This window comes from Fukomys damarensis, unplaced genomic scaffold (genome assembly GCF_012274545.1).
Source record: "Fukomys damarensis isolate Sample0158 unplaced genomic scaffold, DMR_v1.0_HiC HiC_scaffold_35, whole genome shotgun sequence".
Taxonomy (NCBI): Eukaryota; Metazoa; Chordata; class Mammalia; order Rodentia; family Bathyergidae; genus Fukomys; species Fukomys damarensis.
This window is the reverse complement of record NW_022900947.1, coordinates 37,181,088-37,208,013: the sequence shown is the minus strand read 5'-3', so window position 1 is coordinate 37,208,013 and position 26,926 is coordinate 37,181,088. Positions and strand designations below refer to the sequence as shown.

At 36.4% G+C, this 26,926-nt stretch overlaps 1 protein-coding gene across 2 annotated transcripts in view; it reads right to left on the bottom strand.

The window, feature by feature from the left end:
• Atp10d (ATPase phospholipid transporting 10D (putative)) overlaps nt 1-26,926 on the bottom strand; it is a 96,202-nt gene that overhangs the window by 33,055 nt on the left and 36,221 nt on the right. For both annotated transcript variants that reach the window (XM_010640194.2, XM_010640193.3), the window contains exons 4-10: nt 20,565-20,769; nt 18,462-18,547; nt 11,875-11,981; nt 11,460-11,591; nt 10,949-11,076; nt 10,593-10,845; nt 2,672-2,910 (exon numbers count right to left, since the gene is read on the bottom strand). In XM_010640194.2, the coding sequence (XP_010638496.1) occupies nt 2,672-2,910; nt 10,593-10,845; nt 10,949-11,076; nt 11,460-11,591; nt 11,875-11,981; nt 18,462-18,547; nt 20,565-20,769 (1,150 nt within the window). The remainder of the gene's footprint in view (nt 1-2,671; nt 2,911-10,592; nt 10,846-10,948; nt 11,077-11,459; nt 11,592-11,874; nt 11,982-18,461; nt 18,548-20,564; nt 20,770-26,926) is intronic.

The window sequence follows — 26,926 nt, the reverse complement described above, 5'->3', positions numbered from 1 at the left end:
GTTACTCTATACAAGATAAACATGTAGGCTTGAAATAGGCATCTTGTTAAAATTCTCACAAAGTTTATATTCCCAATTTAAGCACAGAATAGGGAGTCCAATGGGGGATAATTTCTCAAAATGTGAACAAAATTTATTTGGAGGACATACATCTTTTTCCTAATCTGTGATGACATTGACCATTTCAAATATTAAGTTTACCCTCAGGATTCATATTAAACTCACCCCCTAGGTTATAGATTTCACCCTAAGTTTTCTTCCTACCTTTTTTTTCCCTCTCCTCTATTTAGATCCAAATTAAAGAAGTAAAACTAACTAGGGCTTCTTTTGCTTTCCTGAATTGCTTGCTGAAGCTTTTGGATGGCTTTAAAATAATTTAAATAAATGTTTTTAAAACTGAAGATGACAGGAACTCACTCTAATTGTTTATACAAAGTCCAAAATACTTTCAATTAATAAAAATTCAATTAATAATAGGCAAAGACACTACAGAAGGGAGATAAAGCTGAATAAGCCACTCCAGCGCTGTCCTCTCCTTCTCTTACATTTTATTTCAGGTATCTCAGCTTACTTATGCTCCCAAACAGGTGTTCTTTACCTTGCTTCACGGATGGCCTTTTAGAATCATATGTGAAATTCCTACAGTTGCTCATTTTAGGTCAAAGATTATACAGCCATCTCAATCTTTAGTTTCCACAAAGGATAAAATCAACTTGCCAAGACTAGGAATGAGAGATGATCTCATGTTTTTAGGAAACCCATGACCTCTTACTCCTGTATATAGGAATGCCATTTTGCAAAACAAGACAAAACTAGAACAACCACCTCGAGACAGTGATGCAATCAGAATGACACACAGCTTTGGAGTACAGGGGAAGAAAACACAAAATGGACAGAAGGGAAAGGCTGGGCCTGTTACACAGCTTCATTCAACAATCTTCAAAAATATTCTGAGAATGTGCCAGACATTGTGCTAAAAGATGGGCCTTCAAGATGCCGACGTCCTTGCACTTGAGGAGCTAACACCATGTCAGATGCAGAAATGAGGCCATCAGAATACAGACCAAGGTGCAGAGGGAAAGAGCAGAGCTTGGAGGCAGAGAAAAGAGAATCTGAGAACCCTTCAGAAAAGTTGATACTAACGGCCATTCATACAGAAATAAATATTTCATGAGTTTTGGGTAACAGAGTGGGATATAGAGAATATATTTTATACAAGGTAAATGGGATAAATAAAGGTGCTTAATTAGCTACTTGTTTGTTTCAGTAAGGGAGGAGATTTCATCAGGAACTGTTGAGGAGGGCGTGGCGCAGACTCCCCTGCCAGGCGACACTGTATTACTTCCAACTAATCAGGACTCGACATGTGCTTGCTTTCAGGTGGGTGGAAAATGTAAAAGTTCAGAAAAAAGATAGATTTAAAAAATAACATAGAAGAAATTTATGCATACACAGTATATTTCTAATATAGACTGAACGCGAATTATAGAGAAAGGACTATGTGTATTCCTTCTTTATTTTGAAAACTTGGAGAAAAACCTATTTTGTTTGAAATAGCTTGCCATATGGCACAGATACAAAGTAATGGAAATTATGCAGTAATGGCAAATGTTTTAGAGCTTTCAGTGATACAAAAAGCCCACTGCCACACACTTGCCATAAGTACGCTAACACTGCCCTGGTGGCACAGAAATGAGCTGGACTGAGATTTTCACTCCAATTGCTGTGACCACACATTTCTGGGCAAGTTTGCAAAGAGCCAGGAGACTTCCCTTTGGGCTGTCTCAGGTCCTCAGACCCCTAGGATCTACTCATGTCATGTACGTACAGTACTACAAAAATCATACTGTGTAGAAATATGAGGACCCCCAAGCTGTTATTCTTTTTATGTCACATATTTTGAAGTTGTTGCTGGTATGGTCGCTGGAGAATCTGCATCTTAGTGAAGTACAAGCATGGATATGATGAGAAAAGCAAAGAACGAAGCGTAAATTTCACAGAAGCAATTTTAAGTTCCAATTCTTGCAGATGGACATCTTTCCTCTATTTCCCATGTTATACACAGCCCTCTATCTTTTTGTGCATTACATAGGGACTGTTAATGTATATGACTAGTCAGCTCCTAACACTCCCACTAGGACTCAAAAAGACATCCTACTGATCCCTGAAATGAAGAATTTAGAAAATGCCTTTTGGGCAACTGGGAATGGAGAAGAGGTCACAGATTTGGTGGTATTTGAAAGACAACTACAGAATGATGAAGAGATCTTTAAAAGGCCTATGAATTTACCTATCCAGTAGACATATTTACCTGGATCTGAGATAACTCTAGTTAGCTTTGTTGGCTCTGAGAGACAGAGAGAGAGAGACAGAGAGAGAGAGAGAGAGAGAGAGAGAGAGAGAGAGAGAGAGGGAGGGAGAGAGAGAGCTGTGATCATTAAACCAAATTTACTTCCTTCAGGCTCAGACATGATCAGCCCTGACCAGAAATAGTTTTCAGAAATGATGTATGACTTCTCAACATGAATTACTTCAGAAACTAGAAAGTCGTGATTTTGTCCGTTTACATGTATTATGTGTTACAATCATGCATTACATCTTATTATAACTCTGAGGCTATTCCTTCCTCATTTGTATGGACATGCAAGAGCCTAGTCATCCGAACACTTACAATGGGGCTGCTAAAAGCAGCCTGTCTGGAATGAAACACTTCACTGGCTCCTTCTCCACTTCCCACAGCACATGTGCTCCCAGAGAGATGGTCTGAAGGCTTGCTTCCCAGAGCCCCACCAGGGACTGTCCTGCAGCAAGGAGCTCTTGGTTTTGCTACATTGTTGAGGGAGCCGCTGAGAGTGTCTGTATAATCTTCATCTTCAGAGACAGCTTCCTGATATGACTCCAGCCTCCTGGCTGAGGAATAAAAACCATACTGGGTCACATCTGAGAAGAACTTCTAATATGTACATGTTAGGCACTTACTTCCCCAGCTATGGTACAGACTCTCCCCCGACTTTTCAAACATGGCGTTCAAATCCCCCATCCACAGCCTTAGTTAACAAACTTAGCTTGTGCCTTAAGGAGAAACAATCAGGCAGGAATTTTCTTCTTCTTCTTCTTTCTTCAAATCTAATACCTGTCTGCATCTGTGCCTACATTCTGTCTTTTCTCTTACTACTATGAAGAAAGCATCTCAGCTCGTTTCAAATGCCAACCCTTCTACTTGTAATATGAATCTCACTTTCTGGATTCCTCAAGGACTACATTGTTGAAGTTCTTCCTCTGATACTCACACCAGTCTTTCCTCGACCAGTTTCCACTAACACGACTGTTGCAGAGGTCACCCATAAGTTCCACACTGCCAAATTCAGTGGTCATATAGATCTGTTCTTACTTCATTTGAACCTTTAATATTATTCAATAGTATTTACCATTCTTTCCTTTTTCAAATGTCCCTTTTGCATTCTTTGATAGCCATCCACTTATCTCTCCCTCCTACTTTGATGGGTGTTTCTTGGTCTACCCCAATATCCTTTCTTCTAAGGCCGGATATTGGAGAACTATGGGGCTCCTTCTTTTCTCCACCTACACACTCTTCCCTAGTGATCTCATCTGTGTCATCTTTGAAATAGAGTCTCTGTGCAAAGGACCTCTAAACCTAGACCTTCAATTTTGATTCCTCACTGGAATCCAGACTCATGTGTTCAACTCTCCACTTGAAACTACCACTTGGAAGTCTGCAAGGTTCCTCTAGCAGATACTGGTATGGCTCATTCACTCCTGTACCTGTACCCTTGTCAGTGAAGACTTCCCAACTTCCCAGATCAGACACCTCTCCAGTACTTTCTAGTACTTACCAACATCTACACACCACATGTATATACATAATCATCCAACAGAATATAAACATCAAAAGGGTAGATATTTTTATTAATAAGATATTCTTAGAGTCCAAACCAGTGGCTGATAGGTACTTAATAAACACGTGTAGAATAAATAATAATAGTCATCTTCAATTTAATAGAACAGTTTAAAGGTTGAGACAGAGCTCTTTCCCTCCTCATTCCCCAACTCTTAAGCATAATGTGGCTTTCAATAGTAAAACATTCTCTCTGGGACTCTGTATCATAATCAAACATTTCAGAATGAACAATTAAAATTGAATGGCTTTCAGATCCTCTCAAATTTTGCAAATCTCATTATATTTTCTGCCTAAATAATTCAGAATTCTTCCCAGCATGTTCTCTCAGCTTCAAAAACAGATATACTACTTGTGTTGCAAAGAATTTGACCTCTTTCTTTCCCACTGATGACCTTGCTTAGAATACCCATTCTTGTCTTTTCTGTTAACTCAAATCCTTCACATCTTCAAAGGCTTGATTCAAACCCCAGCTCCTTGATGAAGACCTCTGTAAATATATCATCTCTCACTCACTGGACATTCATTCAAACCTTTTCTACACCAGGTGTTTGTTTTGTAATCCCTAGCAGCCCTCTGCGTTCACTGATATGAATATCTCTATTTTAGAAATAAAGAAACTTAAGTAATTTGCCCCATCTCACAAAAGTGTCACAGATTAATCTTAAAACCAGTCTGTCCTCTGAGACCTAATGCTATACTGTTTCTAAGGACAGCCACTCATTAAGGGACAATTTTAACACATGGCCAACCTCCCTAACTTTTACACAGGAAAATCATTGGGGAAACCAATCTCCTCTGCTTTATTTCATTGAGTCTATGTTTTGTAGCTTTAAAATATATTTACTAAAAGAATGAATAGATATGTGAATTAAATATCTCTAGAATAAAAGGAAAATTGTGGGGTAGGGGATGTAACATTTATTAAGATTTTTCTCTTAGTAAGCATCTGTTTAGGTGATGTGTGTGTGTGTGTGCATGTATGTGTATTTTCTTCTTGTATTTAAATAACATCATCAAATATGAGCTATCACTGTATCTCTCTGTAGCTAAGGAAATTAAGACCCAGAGAGATAAAGTACTTCAACTATAATTAAGCTGAGTGGAGGTAGAGTCAGGATTTGAGTTTAGGTCTTCCTGATTCCAGAGACAATACATATATTCACTACTCACAGATAATTTGCATTGGCTTCTGTATAATAGGTTTGTTCAGTGTTTCTTAACAAGGGGAAAATTGCACCCTGGGGAACTTTTGGTTGCTATAACTGCGGAATGGGTGCTACTGGCTATTTACTGGGAAAAGATCATGGATTATCTCACAATGCACAAGATAGTTCCCACAAGAAAGAGTATTTTATCTCCAAATTTCAACAGTGCTAAGATAAGATAAGCCCTTGAGCCCAAGAAATTTACAGATGATGTGATGCCATTTTAAAAAATAAATAGAATACTTCAAAGCCCATATAAATGAAGGCTGTACTTCATGGCCATGTATCTTCTCTTAGCCATCATTAGGGAAATCAGTCATCATACAGCCATGTACGGGTATGCCAGGCAGCTCAGCTATTACTGTAGGACAAAACTGCCTGATAAGCAGAATTAGAAGAGTAGAATCCAGAATACAGAGACTGATTCAACTTGGAATCATTTTGGAGAAAGCTATGGGAAGTATCAGACCAGGACAGTTACAGTGTGGTTCAAAACACAAATCTACCAGGGTATATGCCTGGGATCAACAAAAATTACAAAGTTTGATATGAGTAACCAAAGTTTATTATTATGTCAATAAGCAAAATGTTTCAAATAGTAATGGAAACTTCATACTTCTTTTAAAGTAGGTTCTAATTGTTTCCATGAATGCCTCAAAGGAGCCAGGAATTCTTGCTTTATGACTCATCTGGGAAAATATACCACATCTGTAATCTGTTCTGTGTCTCTAGGGAGATCTTCAGTGTGGTATCAAATTATCTACTTTATCTATTTCCCTTATTTAATCCCAGATATATTTTCTTTTCCTATTCCCTCTTCAAAACCTATTTATGGCCTATTATTTGCATTGATCTTATATCTGGAACAAGCGGGCACAAGACCATGGAATAATTTTTCACACCATTGGGCATGGACTCTACAGGGCCAAAAACAAGGGCAAAAATGACACACTCAAATGAGCTGCCCTCAGCTGGATCATCCACAGACTTTTCCCACCCAACCTTCCACTGTGAACTGATTTCCCACACATCTCCAGCATTCCAGCTTTCACCTGTTTGCAAATAGCACACTCTGCAAAGCTTCTCCAACTGTGTCATCCATGTTATAATTGACATGCAAGCCTCTTGTTCTAAATTAATTCCCCTGCACATTTCTAACATCCCAAGAATGTCTGGGCTCCTTTCTTTAAGATACAAACCTTAACCCACCTCCAAAATTGTTTGAAAACCAAAACGATATGGAACAAGAATACTGACTTTAGTCTGCCTTCAACATTCAACCACGAACTCCTCCAGAAACAGACCTATTTATTACCTTAATAACGATAATTAGTAGCAGCAAGAATAATTAGTAATTAGTAACAGCAAGAATAGTAACAGCAGCTACGACACATGGGTGACTTACACTGTGCCATGTTTTAAGTGCCTCCACATGAAGGATCTTGTCTCTTAACCAAAGAGGTAGATTATGTTATCAAAGCCTTTTTAAAATTTGAAGTTCTAAGGAATTACATAACCTGTCCATGGTCACATTTGTAAGTAGTAGAAGTGGGACTTAGTATTAGAGGCCTGATTCCAAAATCCTTGTTCTTGAGAAGTACAATAGGTTCCCATGTATAAGAGATTCACAAATTGGACACAATGAAGGCACTCTCCAGAAAGCCAAAACGGAGGAACATTCTACAAAATTCCACAATAGTGCCCCTCAAAACTGTTAAGTGTATCCAAAAGAAAAAAGTCTAAGAGCTGTCAAGTCCAGGGGAGCCTAAATAATGACAGTTAGACATCATACTGAGGCACAAAAAGACAGGCAAAAACTAAAGAAAAGCTAATGAAAAATGGATTTTTTCAACTAAAAACGATGCATCAGTGTTCACATATTACTGTACGGGCCTTGGCAGAGGAACGATGAGAGACGCAGCTTCGTGGAGCTTGCCTGAATCCACAGCCTCACCCCTCTGGGCCTCTGCAGAGGAACCATGAGAGGTGCAGCTGTGCAGGTGCCTGCAACCGCTCCCCACTCCCACGTGCCTCTGGCCTCCTGGCTGGGCTGGTACCTGGATTCATACCACAGAGGCACATTGTTCTGAGCTCTCCTTGGTTTTGATTTAATTCACACAGTTAAAGGTGATAGATAGTGAAAGGCTGCCTGTTCATCAAAGGCAAATTCTGAAGGAAATGAGGTAGAAAAGTCTGATAATCAATCACCTGGACATCCTGAACTGATATAGCACAGGAAAGAATGGCTGCTATCAAGAAATCAACCCATAACAAATGCTGGTGGGGTTGTGGGGAGATAGGAACCCTTCTTCATTGCTGGTGCAACCACTGTGGAAATCAGTATGGAGATACCTCAAACAACTAGGATTAGAGATCCTATTTGACCCAGCTATTCCTCTGCTGGTTATCTTCCCAAAAGAATTAAAAGAATCATTCCACAGTGATACATGCACACCCATGTTTATAGCGGCACAGTTTGTAATAGCTAAAACTTGGAAACAGTCTAATTGCCCATCAACTAGAGATTTTTTTTTAATAAAATGGAGTACTACTCAGACATAAAGAATGAGAAACTAGAGACATTTATAGCTAAGTGGATGCACATTGAGGACATACTCTTAAGTGAAATTAGTAGGACACACATGTAAATGCTGAATAATTTTTCTGGTGTGATAAACTAAAAGTGTAAATAAGAATCAAAATGTATAATTGATATTTTGTAATAGGAAAAATGTCTAAAGGTAGGGGAAGTGGGAGAGGTAGGGGAAAGCTAAGAAGGGAAAAGAAAAAATAAGAGAAAAGGAAAACAATGGAAACAAAGTCTCTGTAAATAGGGAAGGGCAGAAGGGGTGAAGGGAGGGCAGGAGAATGGGGAAAACATAAGAACCAGAATATATCATGTAAAGGTGCAAGATCCCAGTGATGAATGCAACTGTATCGTATACCTAAAATGTATCAATAAAGAAAAAAGGGAAAAAAATTCGCATATTACTTAGGATAAATGTATCACATGACTAATTTTAACAATAAGGGAAACTGAGTATGAGGGTATACTAGATCTCTATATTTCTCTGTAATTTTCTGTAAATCTACAAGCGTCCTATAAAGAAAAGATTTTCTAAGGGGTATTCCCCTTCAGCAGTCTTTTAAAGAAGCGTCTTAAAATTTAATATGTAAATTAATCACCTTAGGTATTATTAAAATGCAGATTTTAACTGAAGCTCCAAAAGGGACCCGAATTACTGTATTTCTAATACACTCTCAGGTGTTGCTCATGCTGTTAGTAAGTATATGGACCACACTTGTAAGTTGCTAAAATATACAATGGTGTTGTCAGATGTTTCTAGTTCAGTTTCATCTGTGTAAAGGGTTCTTTCCAAGCAGCAATAGTCTTTAGAGAATGAGCTCCTGAGCAATACTTTTGCAACAAAGCCCCAAGTCACTGGTCAATAAAACACAGATACACTATTACATATTTTTCATTTAATTAAAATAATAAGTCTCAGAATTAAGTTCTAGAATAAACTGGCTCTTACTACTACCCCCATTTCCATTTTCTATGCAGGGTGTGTGTGTCATACATATGGAAATATTAAATAAGAAATGGAAGGTTATATATTCACCAGTCTGTTACTGGTGGTTAACCTCTTGAGAGTAGGGTTTTAGATGGGTTTGATAATTTGTTATCAGGAGCACATATTACTCTTATAAAGAACAAAATTGAAAAAGAAAAAAAATTGACAAAATTTAATTCTTAAAAAAACCTTGGAGTTTGTAAGTTCACTTTCTTAGAGTTGGAAGTTCAATTCTTTTTTTTTTCCCCTCATTGAGTTTATTGGTACATTTTAGGTATACAGTACAGTTACATTCATTATTGGGATCTTGTACCTTTACATGACAGGTCTTGGTTCTGATGTTTTTCCCTTGTCCCTGCCCTCCCTTCACTCCCTCACCCCCTCCCCATTTACAAACATTTTATTTCCATTTTTCCATTTTCTCCTATTTTTTTCCTTTCCCTTATTACCTTTCCCCTACCCTTCCCACTTTCCCTACACCTTTAGCCCTATTCTTCCTACTTCACATTGTTAATTATCACATTAGGATCTTATGTACTATTATAGTTTATTCACACCAGAGAAACTATTCAATATTTACACATGTGTGACTTACTTATTTGACTTAGGAGTATATCCTCAATATGTATCCATTTTCCTATGAATGAATCTAATTTCTCATTCAGAAGTTCAATTCTTAACTAAACTTCAGTGCCTATCTAGGGGCCAAATGACAGGGCTTAGAAGAACTTAGAGTTCTTTTACAAGTATTTTCAAAATAATTTTCAGAGAAATAGTCCATAGTTATATTAGACCCTAAGAAGTATCTATAATGCAATGATATCTATCATTGTCACCTTACCAATTCAGACCTTCTCCTTCCATTTGTAATTCACTCTTCTTTTTTGTTATTTTATGAAAAAAATAAAACATTTTATAACCAAATAGTAAGAGAATAACAATAGTTATTACACTGTGTATTATTATCTTCAAAGTAGTTACTGAATACAACACATAAACAACAAAAAAACTTATAAAAAAGAAAAAGGCAGATAACACAAACTTTGTTTTTAACAAACTAAGATAAACATTTAGTGTAAATGAAACAAGTTAGCATATGGATTGAAATATTTTAAAACAATGGAATATATAATTTGGGGAAGAATTTGAACTTCTTTCTACTTCATATTTATCTCTCTTCTATTTTGCTCTAAAGGACTCAAACACTAGACTCCCCAAAAAGAAAACACTCAATGAAAAAAATGAGCAATCAAAATGAATAGACACTTTTTAGAGCAAGTACAAATGGCTAATAGATATATGAAAAAATGTTCATCATCGATGGCCTTAAGAGAAACCCAAATTAAAATCACTCTTCATTCAAAGAAATTGTGGCAGCAGATTCTTTGATTTGACTTTTACCTACTAACTTTTTCTACACTGTCAAACATACATTTATTTAGCAGACTATCTCAATGGTAACACAAATACCAAGTGATACAATGATACAAATACTAAGTGATACCATAGGAAATGCTACAAATACTGTAAATTTGCAAAGATGACACAAACATTAACTTGAATAGTATGGAGTATTATACAATGTGAGAGAAATACTGAATGATAGCAAATGATACAGATCTTAAATGATAAAGTGATAATTAAAACAGCGTATCTATTTCACAGTGTCACTTAGCGTTTATCACTTATTGTTTAGGTCATTGTATCATTTAGTAATATATCACTTAGTACCTACTAACTTTTAAAGGAACAAGAATTGTACAGAAAGGCTATTTGGATAAATGCAGTAGTCAAATTTTAAATACAGAACATCTATGCCAAAATTATGAGGTATTTAAGCAGTTAACAAAAAGGGTAAATGTTAGTGATTTTTTGTGCAAAGCCATTACTCACCATTTTCTTCATGGCAATAATCAAATCCTGCCACACTGCATCTTCGAAAAACCATCTTATTCTCAGTGAGGGTTCCTGTCTTATCAGAAAAGAGGTACTGAATCTGTCCAAGATCCTCTGCAATGTTCAGGGCTCGGCACTGTACAGTAGAATCCATTTTCTCACTGTAGAAATCCACATCGCTTTGAATAAAATATATTTGCCCAAGCTTCACAATTTCAATAGAAACATAGAGAGAAATGGGAATCAAGACCTGAGGAGTCAAAGAATTTAAAAAATATTAAATTAAGTTAAAGAAAGCGAATAGCTCAATAGCATGCAAGATCTTAAAATTCTGTAAGTTGGATGGAAATTACCTGTAACAAAATGATCATGGTCCAAAACATATAGAACCCTGCCAATGCCGGTGATACGATATGTCCATCAGGCTCTGGGATGTTAAAAAAGAGCACACTTTCATATCTGCTCAACCATATTCCATGAGCTTTCAAAAAATACATAGAGATGAAAAGAATGTTATACATATGTGATGTAAATGTAGAACTTATTGTTCAAGAAGAAGTAATGAGAGTATTCATTTTGGTTGAATATCCATTGTTTTTAGAAACGTGTTCAAGTTAAAAAAGCTACAGCATCTCCTGTTCCTTTCTCTCTTTCCTTAAATCTCATCGTACATCCTGTGGCAAAGTACAAATGGATAGAGTCAACAACAATGTTTTTCAGGCAGGTCTAAGTATGAAAGATAAGGACATGAGGAAAAAATATCGACAAGTGAAATAGCCCTTACAGAAGTCAAACATTCTCAAATACTGTTTTGAAAAAAATTACTATTTTAAGAGCTGTTAGCAAATAATAAAATTTACCTACCCAATGCACCAGTTAAACACATTATAACCAGAAGCAGGATGCACCAGAGGACATCTGTATTTGCTCTCCTTTCTAATTTACTGCGTTTATAGCGTGGCCCTGGATTGTTCAGCATTGCTTTGGTTTCGTGTCCTACACAGGTAACACAGTGTATCAGAAAATGTACAAATTAAAATTCAGTAGTAAATATTATATTTAAAAATTACTCGGGCCAACAATTGGCTAAGACAGTTGTATATTTATCAGTATTGTAGCCTGCTTTTGTGAGTCAATTCAAAAAGAGAGACCACTGATTCAGTCTGTGAAGACAAAATCTACTTTCTGCTTCTGTAGATTGCATTTGGAATAAGTAAAGCAATGTACCTTGCAGAAAAGCACAGAGGAGACAGTGATGCAGATTAGGAGTATAACCAACCTGCATAAACCACAATGCCTACGACAGCTTCTGTATTTCTAATAGTGCATCCTCTGAGCAGTAAATTTTCTTTGCTGAGACCCACACGCTGTTTGTTGGAATGTTCTCTGTAAGAAAGACAGCATGGAGATTTATTTCAAAATGGAAAAGTGTGGATATAAACATAGAAATCAGCCTCTTGAATGTTCCTGACTCTGAGGAACAAGTTAAGCCATTTATTGGAAAGGTTTCAAATCTGGTCCATTCACTTTTGTGGTTTACTCGCATTGGCTAGGAGAAAGCTACCATAAGTTTCTAGCTGCCATTGCTTTCCATTAGTCATTGTTTACCAATTTCTATTACTATAAATACTCAAAAATATTCCAAATAAGGATCTGCTTTCCTAGCACACACTGTCTTTCTAGTACACAGTTAACAGTTGGTGAGGAAAAAATAGAATGAGAAAATTATCCTTTTCAACTTTGCTGAAAGCAAGGCAGTGATTAGTTAGGTGAAAAGCTGATAGGGAACTTTATAATGAAAAGGCAAAGGTAACAACCCCAGTCTGACAATGGATCAAAGGAATGCCCAGCCTCCTGATGTATGGGAAAAGAAACTGTGGCCCCACAAGCCTTTATCAAGGCATCAGAGAGGAAGCCTCTAGAACTCTACACAATATGGAGTATGTACATATTTAGACATTTATCTATGTTTGTTATTTTCAATGGAGACAATTCACTTCCGTCACTGGATTCTGAAGATGACCCTTGACAACTGACAGAACGTAAGAGAAACACCAGGGCAAAGATGCAGTCAGTCAAATTGCAAATACAACAAATTCTGTGAGCAAAATGATCTGTTGTACTCAAGAAATGAATGGGACGGGGTGGGAAAGGGAGGAGCTCAGCATAGGGAGGAGACATTCAGCTCAAGGCAGAAAATGGTAAATTTTATAAACTAACAAGCCAATTTTTGGGGAGAGGAAATTTAAGAATTTATCAGCCAAAAATAATTTGGAGACCTTGAATAAAAAGAGTGTTGAAAATACTTTTGATCATATAGGAAGAAAAGGGCTAAAGGAGTAGGGGACATAGAAAGGGTAGGGGAAAGGTAAGAAGGGAAAAGAAAAAATATGAGAAAAGGATAAAAGAAAACAAAGTGTTTGCAGATAGGGAGGGTGGAGGGAGTGAAGAGAGGGCAGGGGAATGGGGAAAAAATGAGAACCAAGATGGATCATGTAAAGGTACAAGATCCCAATAATGAATGCAACTGTACTGTGTACCTAAAATGTACCAATAAGCTCAATGAGAAAAAAATATTTTTGAGACAACTGTGGAAATTTGAACAAAGTCATGGCACGCAAGTGAGCAATGGCTCCATTTCCCTCGGGCATGGTGATGGCGCAGTGGACACTGGTGCCTTCGTGTGCTATGCAGTGCATGGTGATGGTGCAGTGCAGAAGTGGGAATGAGCAGGAGACAGGTGAACAAGGCTGGCAACACCGTGAAGCAGTGAAGGCTGGGTGGTGCCCTCCAGGGGCAAAATTTCTGTGATAAAGAATTGAAAAGCGATAAAAGCAATCACTTGACTGGTTGACGAAAAGCACAGAGCAAAATTATTGGAATTATTTAAGCAACCACAAGTACTATTTTTCACTCATTGAAATTGTCCTCATAATTTCAGCTTTGAAACTAGATCGTTTTCTAAGCAGTGCACTTCAGTGTAGAAGTTGACAGATTTAACACATAAATGCAGCATTTCCAAAATATCTTAGCATTAGCTTTCCTCCTCTGTAAGCCTTATTTTTCAGCATTATTTCACTTTAAAGTTATCACCTTTAGACAAAGCCAGCTTCTATTTTAGCGCACTTGCTACAAACTACAAACATGTCCTTGCCAGATGTACTCTGAAGGTGTGAAGTATGGTCACATGCTTGCTCCATTCAAGAAGTCCTGTAAGATCTATCGTATGTGCCCAGCAAACATAGAGTCTCAGCTCCTATTGTCTGAAATTCATTGTTTGATAAAGAATTATGTAAGAGTAATGAAGATATAATAGCTATAATGACAGAAATCTGATAGAGTTTGTAGATTCCTGTGGGTACAAACAGGGAAGGATATCAGGTTTATCCAAGAGTAAGACGATCAGAGAAAGTGTCATTTACTTGAGCTTGAACATCTCAATTTTGTTGGTTTTGGAAACAGACCACAAAACAGGTAAAAAATAAAGTGTTACTGTGGTGGATCAAACAAATTCCTCAACAAAATCACTGTGTCTATTTAGGCTGGATTCTCTTATTGAATGTTCCTCTAGAAATTGCTGAGGCCGCCTATTAGGGTAGACCTCAACAGACGCAGGCCAGTCTGAATGCTGGGGCAGGCAGCATCGAGGATTTGAACAGGCAGACTGCTCCAACAGAACCAGAACCATTTGCAGGGCAGCAAATGGCAAAACATACAGACACCAGAGGATCCTGTCACGTGACCACCAAAGGGCAGATAAACAGTGTCCAAGAACTAGAGGCAAGTGACAGTTTGTACAGCCAGAAAGCCAGCAGGGTGCTTAGGTATTCTTAAAATCAGTCCTGTGTCAAATGAATGCATCACAGACATTCTCTCCCACCTTGAACTTGTCTTTGCAGTCTCTTAACAGCACCATTTGTTCAGCAGAAGTTTTCAAGTTTGATGAATTCTTTTACCTGTTGATTTTTGTCCTTTTATGCATGCATGCCTTTGGTGTTGTACATAAGACATTATTGTTGTATGACACAAGGTAACAAAGATTTCTTGTATATTTTTTCTAATAGCTTTATAATTTTACTTTACATTAAGTCTAGGATACCTATTTAAATTAATGTTGTATAGATTGAAATTAATTTTAAAAAATAGATACTCAGCTGTTCCAGTGTCACATCTCTCCACTAAATTGCTTTTGTACCCTTGCCAAAAATCAGTTGTTCATAAATGTGTGGGTCTATTTCTGACTCCATAATCTTTTATGTTTATCTGTTGTTTATCTTTATGCCAAAGTGACACTATTTTGCTCCTAGTACTTCAAGAAAAGTCTTGAAATCACATGGTGCTATCCTTAACTTTTTCCTGTTCTTTTAAAATTGTTTTAATTATTATAGTCTCACTACATCTCCATACGAATTTTAGAATAAGCTATTTGATTTTTAAAAAACTGGCTAGGATTTTGATTGATATTGCGCTTAATAACAGATCAGTTTTTTGGAAAGACGGACATCATAACAATGTTGAGTCTTGACCCAGGAACAATATATATCTCTCCACTTATTAAAGTCTTTTATTTCTCTCAGTAGTCTAATAGTGGTTTTCAGTGTACAGGTCTTTTATTTTACTTTTTCTGATATTACTATAAATTGTATTTTAAAATTTCTGATATCTGATAGCTCACTGTTAGCATACAAAAATATAATTGATTTTAGTTTATCTGGATTGTGAAACATTGCTAAACTCACTTATTAGTTCTACTAATTTTTTGTAGCTTCTTGAAATCTATGAATTTCATCAGATTTTAAAAATTAATTTTATTGGTACATTTAATGTATACAATATAATGATAGTCATCATTAGAAATTTGCACCTTTACATAATTAATCTTGGTTCTTTTTTAATAACTGTTGGATTTGATTTGCTATAAATTTGTGTAGAATGTCTGCATTTATGTTCAAGATGGATATTAATTTTTTCTTAAATGTTTTTATTTGCTTTTAGTATTAGGATCATGATATCAGGATAATTCCAGTCTCAAAAAAATGAGAAAGAATGGCAGTTATCAAGAAATCAAATAATAGGTAACAAATGCTGGAACGGCTATGGTACATGAGGAACGCTTCTAAATGGTTGGTGGAAGGGTAAAATGGTACAACCATTATGGAAGTCAGTGCAGAGATTTGTCAAAAATTAAAAATAGAAATTCCATTTGACTCAGCTACTCGCCTTCTAGGTATCTTCCCAAAGAGTCAAAGATACTATATTATAGTGATACATGTATACTAATGTTCATGGCAGCACAATTCATAGTAGATTAATCTTGGAAGTGGCCTAGATAGCCATCAACAGATGACTGAATAAAGAAAATGTAGTATCTATGCATAATGGAATATTACTTGACTATAACGAAGAATAAATTTGAAACATTTTTAGGAAAATGGGTATACCTTGAAACATAATGCTAAGTGAAATAAACCAGACACACAAACTTAGATACCATATGTTTTCTCTCTTTTGAGTAATTCAAAGTACAAACAAAATAAAGAGAAAAATAAAAGACTGATAGAAGGAATCAAAGAGGTAGAACTTATGCAAATGGAAAGGGGGAACAGCAAGAGACAGAGCACCAGGGTGGAGGTGTAAAATGATTTAAAATGTGTCATGTATGTGCACCAACTGCCCACAGTAAATTATGTAATCATTATATGAAAATAGGGGAAGGGGATGCAGAGATTGAGGGAAGGAGGAGGATACGGAGGGGTGGAGGTATAAAAAGAATCAAAATTTGCTAAGTACATATACCTGCTCCCTAAGATGAATGTGAACATCATGTACAGCAAATATGTACTAATACAAAGTGAGATGGGCATTTTTCTCTTCCTATGAGTTACTACTGTGAAACAGGTCTAATTGTCTCCTTGTAAAAGCCAGGAAACTAAGGATCAAAGAAAGTAAATAACTTGGCTCAGCGTCATAATGCACTTAAGTGGAAGAAGCCAAGATTAGAGTCAAGATCCCAAATTCCAGCTGACTTTGAAAAAGAAAGTGGATGTCACAGGAAGCCTCCGGAATGAATACTGTCATGGCTCCCCATAATCTTTCTCAGATATGTTTTCAAATCACTGGCTAATTTTTGCCAACCAGAATTGTCTACCTGTTATTCTAAATCTGAAAGAGAACCTCACCCTAGCATATAATACATCAGTTCTGTTCAGCCACCATTAAGAGGCCCTGGGCTTAATAAGGGCACTGTGTAAGATATTCTTGTAACACTAGAAGAAATTCTAGGATTGTGAAAAGAGCAAAGTTTTACTGTTGCTCTTGTTTGAATTCACCATGCACTAAACTTAAATAGAAATGGATCAAAGATCTAAATATTAAACCAGAAGCACTTAATCAGCTGGGATATAAAATATGTAGAACTCTTAAAGACACTGGTATAGGCAAAGACTTTACAAACAAAACCCTGATCACACAGGAAGAATCAACAAAGAATCAACAACCTGGATCTCATCTTAGTAAAAATCTTTTAAACAGCAAGAAAAACTACCAACAGAGTGAAGAAACAATCTATAATGTGGGAAAAATTTTTCCCAGCCATTAGTCAGACAAAAGACTAATATCTGGAATATTTTAAGAACTCAAAAAATCAGAGCTCCCAAATTTAAAGGCCCAATCCAAAAATGGGGATCTGAAATGAACAGATACTTCTCAGATGAAGAAGTACAAATGGTAAATAAGTGTATGAAAAAATGTTCAACATCACTGGTCATTTGAGAGATGCAAATTAAAACAATACTGAGATTCCATCTCACATCGGAAAGAATGGCTATTATTCCATTTGATTCTTTTTTTTTTTTTTTTTTTTGGTACTGGGGATCATCAAACTCAGGAGCTTGCACTTGCAAAACAGGCAGCAGAACCACTGAGCTAAATGCCTGCCCCAAGAATGGCTATTATTAAGAAATCAATGAATAACAAATGTTGGTGGGATTGTGGGGGAGAAGGAGCCCTTCTCTACTGCTGGTGGGAGTGTAGAATGGTGCAACCGCTATGGAAATCAGTGTGGAGAATTTTCAAAGAACAAAAACTAAAGGCTCCATTTGACCCAGCTATTGACTTTCTTGGTATCTTCCTGAAAGCATTAAAAGCATCATACCACAGTGATATATGCACACCCATTTTTATAGTGGCACAATTTGTCATAGCTAAATGTTGGAAACAGCCCAAATTCCCATTGACTGATGAATGGATAAAGATATGTTTTTTTTTAACAATGGAATACTAGTCTGCCGTAAAGAAGGGTGCACTTGAGACATTTATAGCTAAATGAATGTATCTTGAGACCATACTCTTAAGAGAAATAAATCAGACACACATGTTTAAATACTACATTTTTCTCTGGTGTGAAAAACTGAAAGTGGAAATAAGGAACAAAATGTATACTAGATATTGGGAAATGGGAAGACTTGTTCAAATGGAAGGGGGAAAGGAAGGAAGGGACAAGAAAAATGTGAAAATAGAAAAAATGGAAACAAAGCTTTTGAACATTGGGAGGGAAAGGGAGTCAAGAGGAGAAGAGGGACTGAGGAAGAAGAGGTGGGATATGTCACATACAGGAGCAAATTCCCTATGATGAGTGCATCATTATGTATATCTAAAATGTACCAATAAATGTTTTGCTTGGAAAAAACCCCACAAAATGAAGCATCTGCCCAAGATCCCCAAAATCCCAACAGATTAAGATAATCAAATTTTATAGGTGGCTAAACTTATGCCATGCAACGACTTAACTTGAGGATAAGCACAAAAATGTACTGAGTGAAGGACAACCCCATTCATGCTCACAGAGGTAGGCCAGGTATCACTCACAGGAAGCCTCGGAATCTGTTGAGGTCATTGTTTGGACTTTCACATTCTATCCTACTGGAGAACTTCTCAGGATCAACTTCAGGGTCCTAAAAGTATTTTTAAAAGAATCACAAAAAACGAAGAATTCAAGATTAAACCCTTGATATTTAAGTATTTTATTGCTTTCACGAACCCTAGAGATAGCATGAAGGCTTTCTGGCCATTAAGATTTATGCCATAAATTGCCCAGATGAAAGAAAATAGAGGCATCATTCTGGGATCCTAACTGGGATCAGAATAGTCCTAGAGCTGTAACAACTGCAGGTGATGGGGATCTGATGTTGGAGTCCACTTGGGACTGTCAAGAGGGTTTCTACTCATACATTAAATACTTTTTTTTAATCAATGCGGCACTGAAAATACTTTTCTTTCTAGTCTTTAACCACAGATAGTTCCTGAAATTGAGCGAATATGTAAATATTTTAAGTGCACATGCATTCTACTTAGCCAAATTCTATAGATAAAAAATAAGAAGGGCATCAATGTCTCACAAAATTCTGTAATGGATCAGCAGATAATTTCAGAATGTTTTATGAAAGCTATGGATACATAAGCAGAACATTTTTATGAAGTGTGGCTTCATTAAGAATGAGCCACATCTGGGCCTGGGGATCTGGCTCGCTGGTTTCACTGCCTCCCTGCAAGTGCAAAGTTCGATCCCTGCTACTGAAAAAAAAAAGAACAAGCCACATCAACTTTGTGCCTTTTGTTCTATTTTTATATGGCTTTTTGGCTAAAAATAATACTGCTGATATTAATTTATCTCCTAAAATAGAAATATGTATATTTTAGTAAAAATGGAAAAGGTGAGTTACATGATTTAGCTTACTAATAATAAATGTTTAGTGAGCCTTTTTGATATGCTGGAATCTGTATCACACACTTTAAATTGATGTACTAATTTCTTTTTTACAACCCCATGAGATAGGAACTACAAATCAACCTACATAACAGATGAGGACAGACAGGCATAAGAATTTTCTAAGGTTCTCAAAGGTGTTTAGATCAGAACTACCATTCAGATCAATAGATTCTAGAGTTCTCATCCTTAACTGAACACAAAGTATGCTTTAGTTTAATGGACTGGCATCAACCTCAAAGCAACCATGTAGTGGTGTTATAACATTTTGAGTTGTGCAAAACTTTTTACCATCATCTTATATGCAAAACTTCTAGTTACAATGACAGTGAAACTAAGTGCAAGAGCATTCCAATCACAGAGGGTCTCAGTGAAATCCATAGGTAGAAAGATGGGTCCAAGGGGTAAGATGAAATCTATTAAAGGTAATGCTATTAAAAGGCTCAAATTGTTTTTTATTCACTAGTATATGATAAAGAAAATTCAACACAATAATAGTCAATATAAAAAGACCATTAAAATTTAAATATTAATCTCAAGTGCTTCCACAAAAAGAGGGAGGGAAAATAGTCTTTGTATACTGTATGTGATGTTTTCACACCAGTCTTACAACAGTTCTATGAAGGAGACATGATTTTCGTGTTAAGATAAAATGCAGGGATAAAGTGTTTAAGTTGCCCAAAGTCACACGGTGATTAATGGCACAGCTGTGATTCATTCAAATTCATGCCAATCTATTTTCAAAGTTCTTGCTTCCTTCAGCACAGTGCAGCCAAAGATCCAGAAATGATGTGGCATGACAAATCACAAAAGTTTTAAAACAAATTGGTAAGTAATACATATTTGTAGGTACAATGATCAACAAAATATGAGCTATGAAATCCAAGATTAACACAAGCAAATTAGTAGGTGATTATTTCTATTCCAAAATAATTTCCCAAGTTGCGGATTAACTCTGTCAGGTTCTTATAATTCTGTTGCAACAGATACGACTGTCAGAATGAAATGTTTGGTCTTCAAAATCATATTATCCTATTATCTAAAAAGTATAATACACATCCACTGTTATCTGAAAAATGGATGCAGGGATTCTATTTTGTCAATGGTGAAAATGAATTTAAAAATCTCTATTTGTAGTGTGGAAATGAGCTAAGTCATTTTCTGGAAAACACAATTAAATCACCAGCTGAGAACACATTATTTACCTGCTCTGCATAACCCCGTACCACCTGCCTCTGTTTTAAATTGCTCTCTCCATCAAGACCAGAAGTCTCAATGTGACAGATTCCATCAGGATCAGTGGAAAAGAGTAAGACGATGTCTGCAGGAATGATCTCGTTACAAGAGAGGCGAATGAAGTCCCCGACGGTGACATCTTTCCAGCAACAATCAACATATTTTTTCTCTTTCCTAAAATTGAAAAGTGAAAAAATTTAAAACACATTCAGCTGAAAACATATACAATCTCATTTTTTATTTCAGTGGATAATTGCAAGTTTGCTTAAACTCTCAGAGTGAATTTTAGTCTATATTAGATGCTAAAAGGGAAGCTCAGAATTGGCAATGCCTAAATTCTGCAAATTCTTCATCTGAAAATTTAGTCAGTAAGCCGTATTTTTCATTTTTTTGCCTGTAGGATTTTGAGTCATTATGCATTATTCGAGTGCAATTATAGAATAAAATTAAGTCACCATTCATTATGCAGAGCAATCTTGCTTGCTGCTCTTTGGTCAGAGAATGGGGGTGTGGGGCACAGATCACATCCTGTGCTCTGAGAGAGCTTCGCATCATGAGATAGGGTGGGTAATTTAGCAAAATATAATGAAATAAAATCTCAACACAATATTTTTAAAATCATTGCATCACCATGTTAACACCTCTAATTATTAATTAATAGGAATAAAGTCAGCTCTCCATATTTATGGGTTCCACATTGGAGGATTAAACCAATGATGGGTTGAAAATATTTATTTAAAAAATTATGTCAGTATTGAACAAGCACTGACTTTTTTTGCTATTATTTCAGAAATAATACAGTGTAACAACTATTTACATAACATTATCATTCTTTACGTATCATTGGTACTCTAGAGATGATTTAAAGTGTACAGGAAGATGTGAGCAGATTGTGTGCAGTAGTACACGTTTTTCATGAGAGACTGAACATCTCTGTGGGGTCCTAGGACCAGTCCCACTCAAGCCCTCCCTTCTCAGATACTGAGGGTCATTTGTGTTGCTTGGAAGAGTCCCGAGTCTATTGCAGCTGATCCTTGGAAAGGAGAATGACAAATATTATCTCTTTCAAAGTATAGTATTTCCATTCTATGCATCTTTTTAAAGGAAAGACACATCATTTGCAGTTAAAGATTCTGTCTTATGTCAAAGATTTTGTCAAACTTCTCTTGCCTTTTAGGCCCAAAATATTTATTGTTCTCTTTTAAGCATTTTCCTAAGAAGAAAATGAGGAAATGTGTACAGTAGACTGTCCCATCAACTAGTTCAATAATACTTCATATATTATGTCATTGACAAATATACGCAACAAAGATCTGTCACATTTCCCCGTTGTCTCCCAGATGTACATATTTGTCACTGAAGATAATTATTTTAAAAGAAAAGTTATTGGCTATTATATTTATGGTGCTAAATATTCACATTTTCAAAACTGTGTGACACATACTAAAAATGTTTAATTAGATTAAATGTAATGCCTCCAGTACTTGTACATCTTCTGCCATACAAATTATATCAGATATTTCAAAAATATTTATCTTGAAGGGCTAAACAAATGTAAGACATTTTTAGGATATAGTTTCCAAAACTATATATATATATATTTTCGGGATATAGTTTCCCAAAACTTAATGTAGTTTGGATCCAACTGAAAGGAATCCTTGACCACCTAAAGAGTTTGTTAGTTTATGGAGGCAGGCAAATCAATCACTCATTTCTCTTTTCCAAACTTTTCTCTAGTGTCTCTGCATACCAGTTCATTATTCCATGAAGGGAAATAACAAAATCAAAACGGCAGGCAGAAATCATACTTTGAAAGCTCTTCCCTGTATGACATAACTAGGAGCAGGGATTACATTCCACAGAAGTGGAGTGTCACTGAAAGTACCCAAGATGAAGGATGTTAGCCTACTTCTGTTTACTCACTCCTGAAACATATAATCGGTGAATTGTTTGGCAGTGGCCTAGGTAGCAATAAAAACGGCCAAGAGATCAATGGAAAGTTACTGAAATGATGCAAAGGGGAGATGATGACAGTTGGGATTAAGGTAGTAGCAACACAGATGAACAGAAGGAGATGAAGTTAAGAATTATTATTATTATTATTTTTTTGTCTGTGTGGTACCGGGGATCGAACTCAGGTCCTTGCGCTTGCGAGGCAGGCCACCGAACCACTGAGCTAAATCCCCTGCCCATAAGAATTATTTATGTATCAGAGACAACCAGGTTTTCTGACTTACTCCATGCAAATCAGCTATCAAGGATAACACTATGGTTTCCAACTCAGATGATGGGGCAATGTGTGGTGTCTTTCACTAAGTCTCAGATTTAGAAGCAACCAGTTGTATCGCAGGAGACATAACAAATTCAGTTTGAGTTTTTACTTGATGTAGGGTATACAATTGAAGATGTTAAGCAATTTGATATTTCTGACCTAGAGCTCATGAGTAAAGATACAGATTTGGAAGTCTGAGGTACAAATAGAGCATTGACACTAGGTAAGTATATAATATTTCTTAGGAAAAGAAATTTCATGGTGATAGAGAAGTGAAAGAAGATGCAAAAAAAGAAAATCTTCATGCTAAAATCAGGACAAGACAAGAATGTCCATTATCACCACTCCTGTTCGATACAGTTTTGGAAACTTTAGCCATAGCAAATGAGACAAGAGAAAGAAATACAAGCAATAAAGACAGGAAAAGAAGAAGTTAAGCTGTCATTATTTGCTGACAATATGATACTCTACATAGAAGACCCAAAAAAATTCCCCCAAAAGACTTCCAGACTTAACAGATTCAGTAAAGAGCTGAATGTAAGGTAAATACTAAAAAATCAATAGCCCTCTTGTACACAAATAACAGAATCACTGAGAGAGAAATTAAGGAAACAATCCCTTTCAGAATAGCATCCAAAAAATGGAATAGCTAGGAATCAATCTAGCGAAGGAAGCAAAAGACCTCTACATTGAAAACTACAACACTCTGAAAAAAGAGATTGAAAAGGATATAAGAAAATGGACAGACATCCCTTGATCCTGGGCAGGAAGAACCAATATAGTGAAAATGGCCATACTTCCAAAACTTCTGCACAGATTCAATGCAACCCCTATTGATATCCCAATAGTATATTTCACAGAACTAGCAAAAATAATCCAAAAATCCACTGGGAACAAGAAGAGACCTAGAATAGCAAAAGCAATTTGAGGCAACAGAGACCAGCAGTGGGTATCACAATCCCCAACTTGAAAGTATACTACAAAGACACTATGATAAAAACAGCATGACACTGGCAAAGAAACAGACCCAAGGATCAGTGGAGCAGATTAGAAGATGCAGTAATAACTCCTGACATACTCAGCTACCTCATCTTTGACAAAGGGGCCAAAGATCCTCACTGGAGGAAAGATAGCCTCTTTAATAAATGGTGCTGGAAAAACTGGATTTCAACTTGTCAAAGATTAAAACTATATCCATTTATAGAGGCACAGTTAACAACAGCTAAAATTTGGAGACAGCCCAATTGCCCATGAACTCGAGACTGGATAAAGAAGATGTGGGTTTTCTATAAAGTGGGGTACTACTTAGCCATAAAGCATGAGAAACTAGAGACATTTATAGCTAAGTGGATGCACACTGAGGCCATACTCTTTAGTGAAATTAGTAAGTCACACATGTGTAAATACTGAATAGTTTCTCTGGTGTGAAAAACTAAAAGTATCAAAATGTATAATTGATATTATGTAATAGGAAGAAAAGGTCTAAAAGAGTGCAGGAAGTGGGAGGAATGGGGAAAGATAAAAAGGGAAAAGAAAAAAATGTGATGAGGAAAAACATGGAAACAATGTCTTTGTAAGCTGTGAAGGGTGGAGGGGCTGAAGGGAGGGCTGGGGAATGGAGAAAAATAAGACCAAGATAAGTACTGTAAAGGTACAAGATCCCTATGATAAATGTAAGTGTACTGTATACCTGAAATGTACCCAATAAACTTAATAAAGATTTAAAAAAGAAGATGCAAAAGGAAGGAATATCAGAGAAGAAAATTTTAAAGAGGAAGTAATCATAGTCAAAAAGCCACAGAGGAAACCTCTACAGTAAAGACCAAAGCATCCAATAATATCTGGTTATTAGGTCCGTTGACCTTGGGGAAAGCTCATAATATGAAATTGCTGATAGGGAGAGTATAGGAGAAAATATGGCCTCCAGTGAATCAGGGAATGCTCTGAAGTTGGACAGCAGAATAACTCCAGTAGTCTTACTATAGAAGAATAAAGGTGAAAGTAGCTACTACAAAGGAAAGTGAGTCAAAGAGAAATACTGAGGAGAGAACTGGGCATGCACAAAAGGTATAGGAAAGAAGCTAATGGACAAGCAAGGCAGAACACAGAAGACAGAGCGGGGAAAGTTACATAAGCAAGGGGAAAAGCTGATAATACAAATTGAACTATTAATGGTGATTTCACTTGGGTGGAAACTGTTAAGGTGTAGAGAAAGAAGTAAAAACAAGGGATGGAGAATGTGGGCATCTACTTCTTCCTTTATGAAATTTAAAGAGAGCTGGACATGGTCATGCATGCTTATAATTGCTGTACTTGGGAATCAGGTGGCAGAGTCACTGCAAGTTTAAGGCTAACCTATGTGACATATTGAGATGCTGTCTCTATAAAAAAAAAAAGCAAAAATTAAAGGGAGAAAAGGTGGGAATATGAATCATTCTTTTTTCATTTTTCAAGTATGTTTCCAAAAAATTAAAATAAGTGAATTATCTTTGAATACAAAGCAACTAAGATGAATAAGATGCCCTCTAGATATCTTCTAATTTAATTTTTGTACCAATGTTCTATGGTTGACATTGTCCTTAATGAGCTAAGTGACTTGCTCGCAGTCATGAGCAGCTAAGTGGCCCTGGGATTTGAAGCAAGGCCGGTCACTGCAGAGTCCATCCTTTCAAGCACTCATTTCCTGCCAGCTACACTCACTCCTGAAGACACCTAATGAAACCTGGATAATTGCGCATTAAAAAGTGAATTTTAGGGCTGGGGATTTAGCTCAGTGGTTCCGCTGCCTGCCTCAGAAGCAGACTTACATACGTAAGTCAATAAATGTAATACACTATATTAACAGAGTCAAGGACAAAAAAACATATGATCTCTCGATAGATGCAGAAAAGGCATTTGACGAAATTCAATATCCATTCATGATAAAAACCCTGTAAAAATTAGAATAGATGATCTTTATCTCAACTTGATAAAGGCTATCTATGAAAAACCAACAGCCAACATCATATTAAAAGGCCAAAAACTGAAAAACTTCACATTAAAATCAGGAACAAGACAAGGATGCCCACTATCACCACTCCTGTTCAGTACAGTTCTGGAAACATTAGCCACAGGAATTAGACAAGAGAAAGAAATCAAATCAATAAAGATAGGAAAGGAAGACATTCAACTGTCATTATTTGCTGATGACATGATATTCCACACTGAAGACCCAAAAACTCTGCCAAAAGATTTTTTAGACTTAATTGACACTTTCAGCAGAGTAGCTGGATACAAAGTCAACACTCAAAAATCAACAGCCTTCTTGTGCACAAATAACAGCTTCACTGAGAGAGTAATTAGGGAAATAATTCCTTCTACAATAGCATCAAAAAAAACGAAATATCTAGGAATCAATCTAACTAAAGAAGCAAAAGACCTCCATAATGAAAACTACAACACTCTGAAAAGAGAGATTGAAGAGGATATAATAAAATGGAAAGATATTCCCTGCTCCTGGGTAGGAAGAATTAACATAGTGAAAATGGTCATACTACCAAAACTGCTATACAGATTCAATGCAATCCCAATTGAAATTCCAAAAATATATTTCACAGAACTAGAGAAAATAATCGAAAAATTCATTTGGAACCTGAAACGACCTAGAATAACAAAAGCAATTTTAGGCAACAGAGATATGGCAGTGGGTATAACAATTCCCAATTTGAACCTATACTACAAAGCCACTGTGAAAAAAACAGCATGGTACTGGCAAAGAAAAAGACCTGAGGATCAGTGGACTAGATTGGAAGATACAGAAACAACCCCAGATGTACTAAGCTACTTCATCTTTGACAAAAGAGCCAAACATCCTCAGTGGAGGCAAGATAGCCTCTTTAATAAATTGTGTTGGAAAAACTGGATTTCCACCTGCAAAAGATTTAAACTAGACCCTTATCTTTCATTAAAATAAAATCCAAGTGGATTAGCGATCTAAATATTAAAAAAGAAACACTAAACTTGCTGGAAGATAAGTTAGACAGAACTCTGGAAGACACTGGCATAGGAAAAGACTTTATG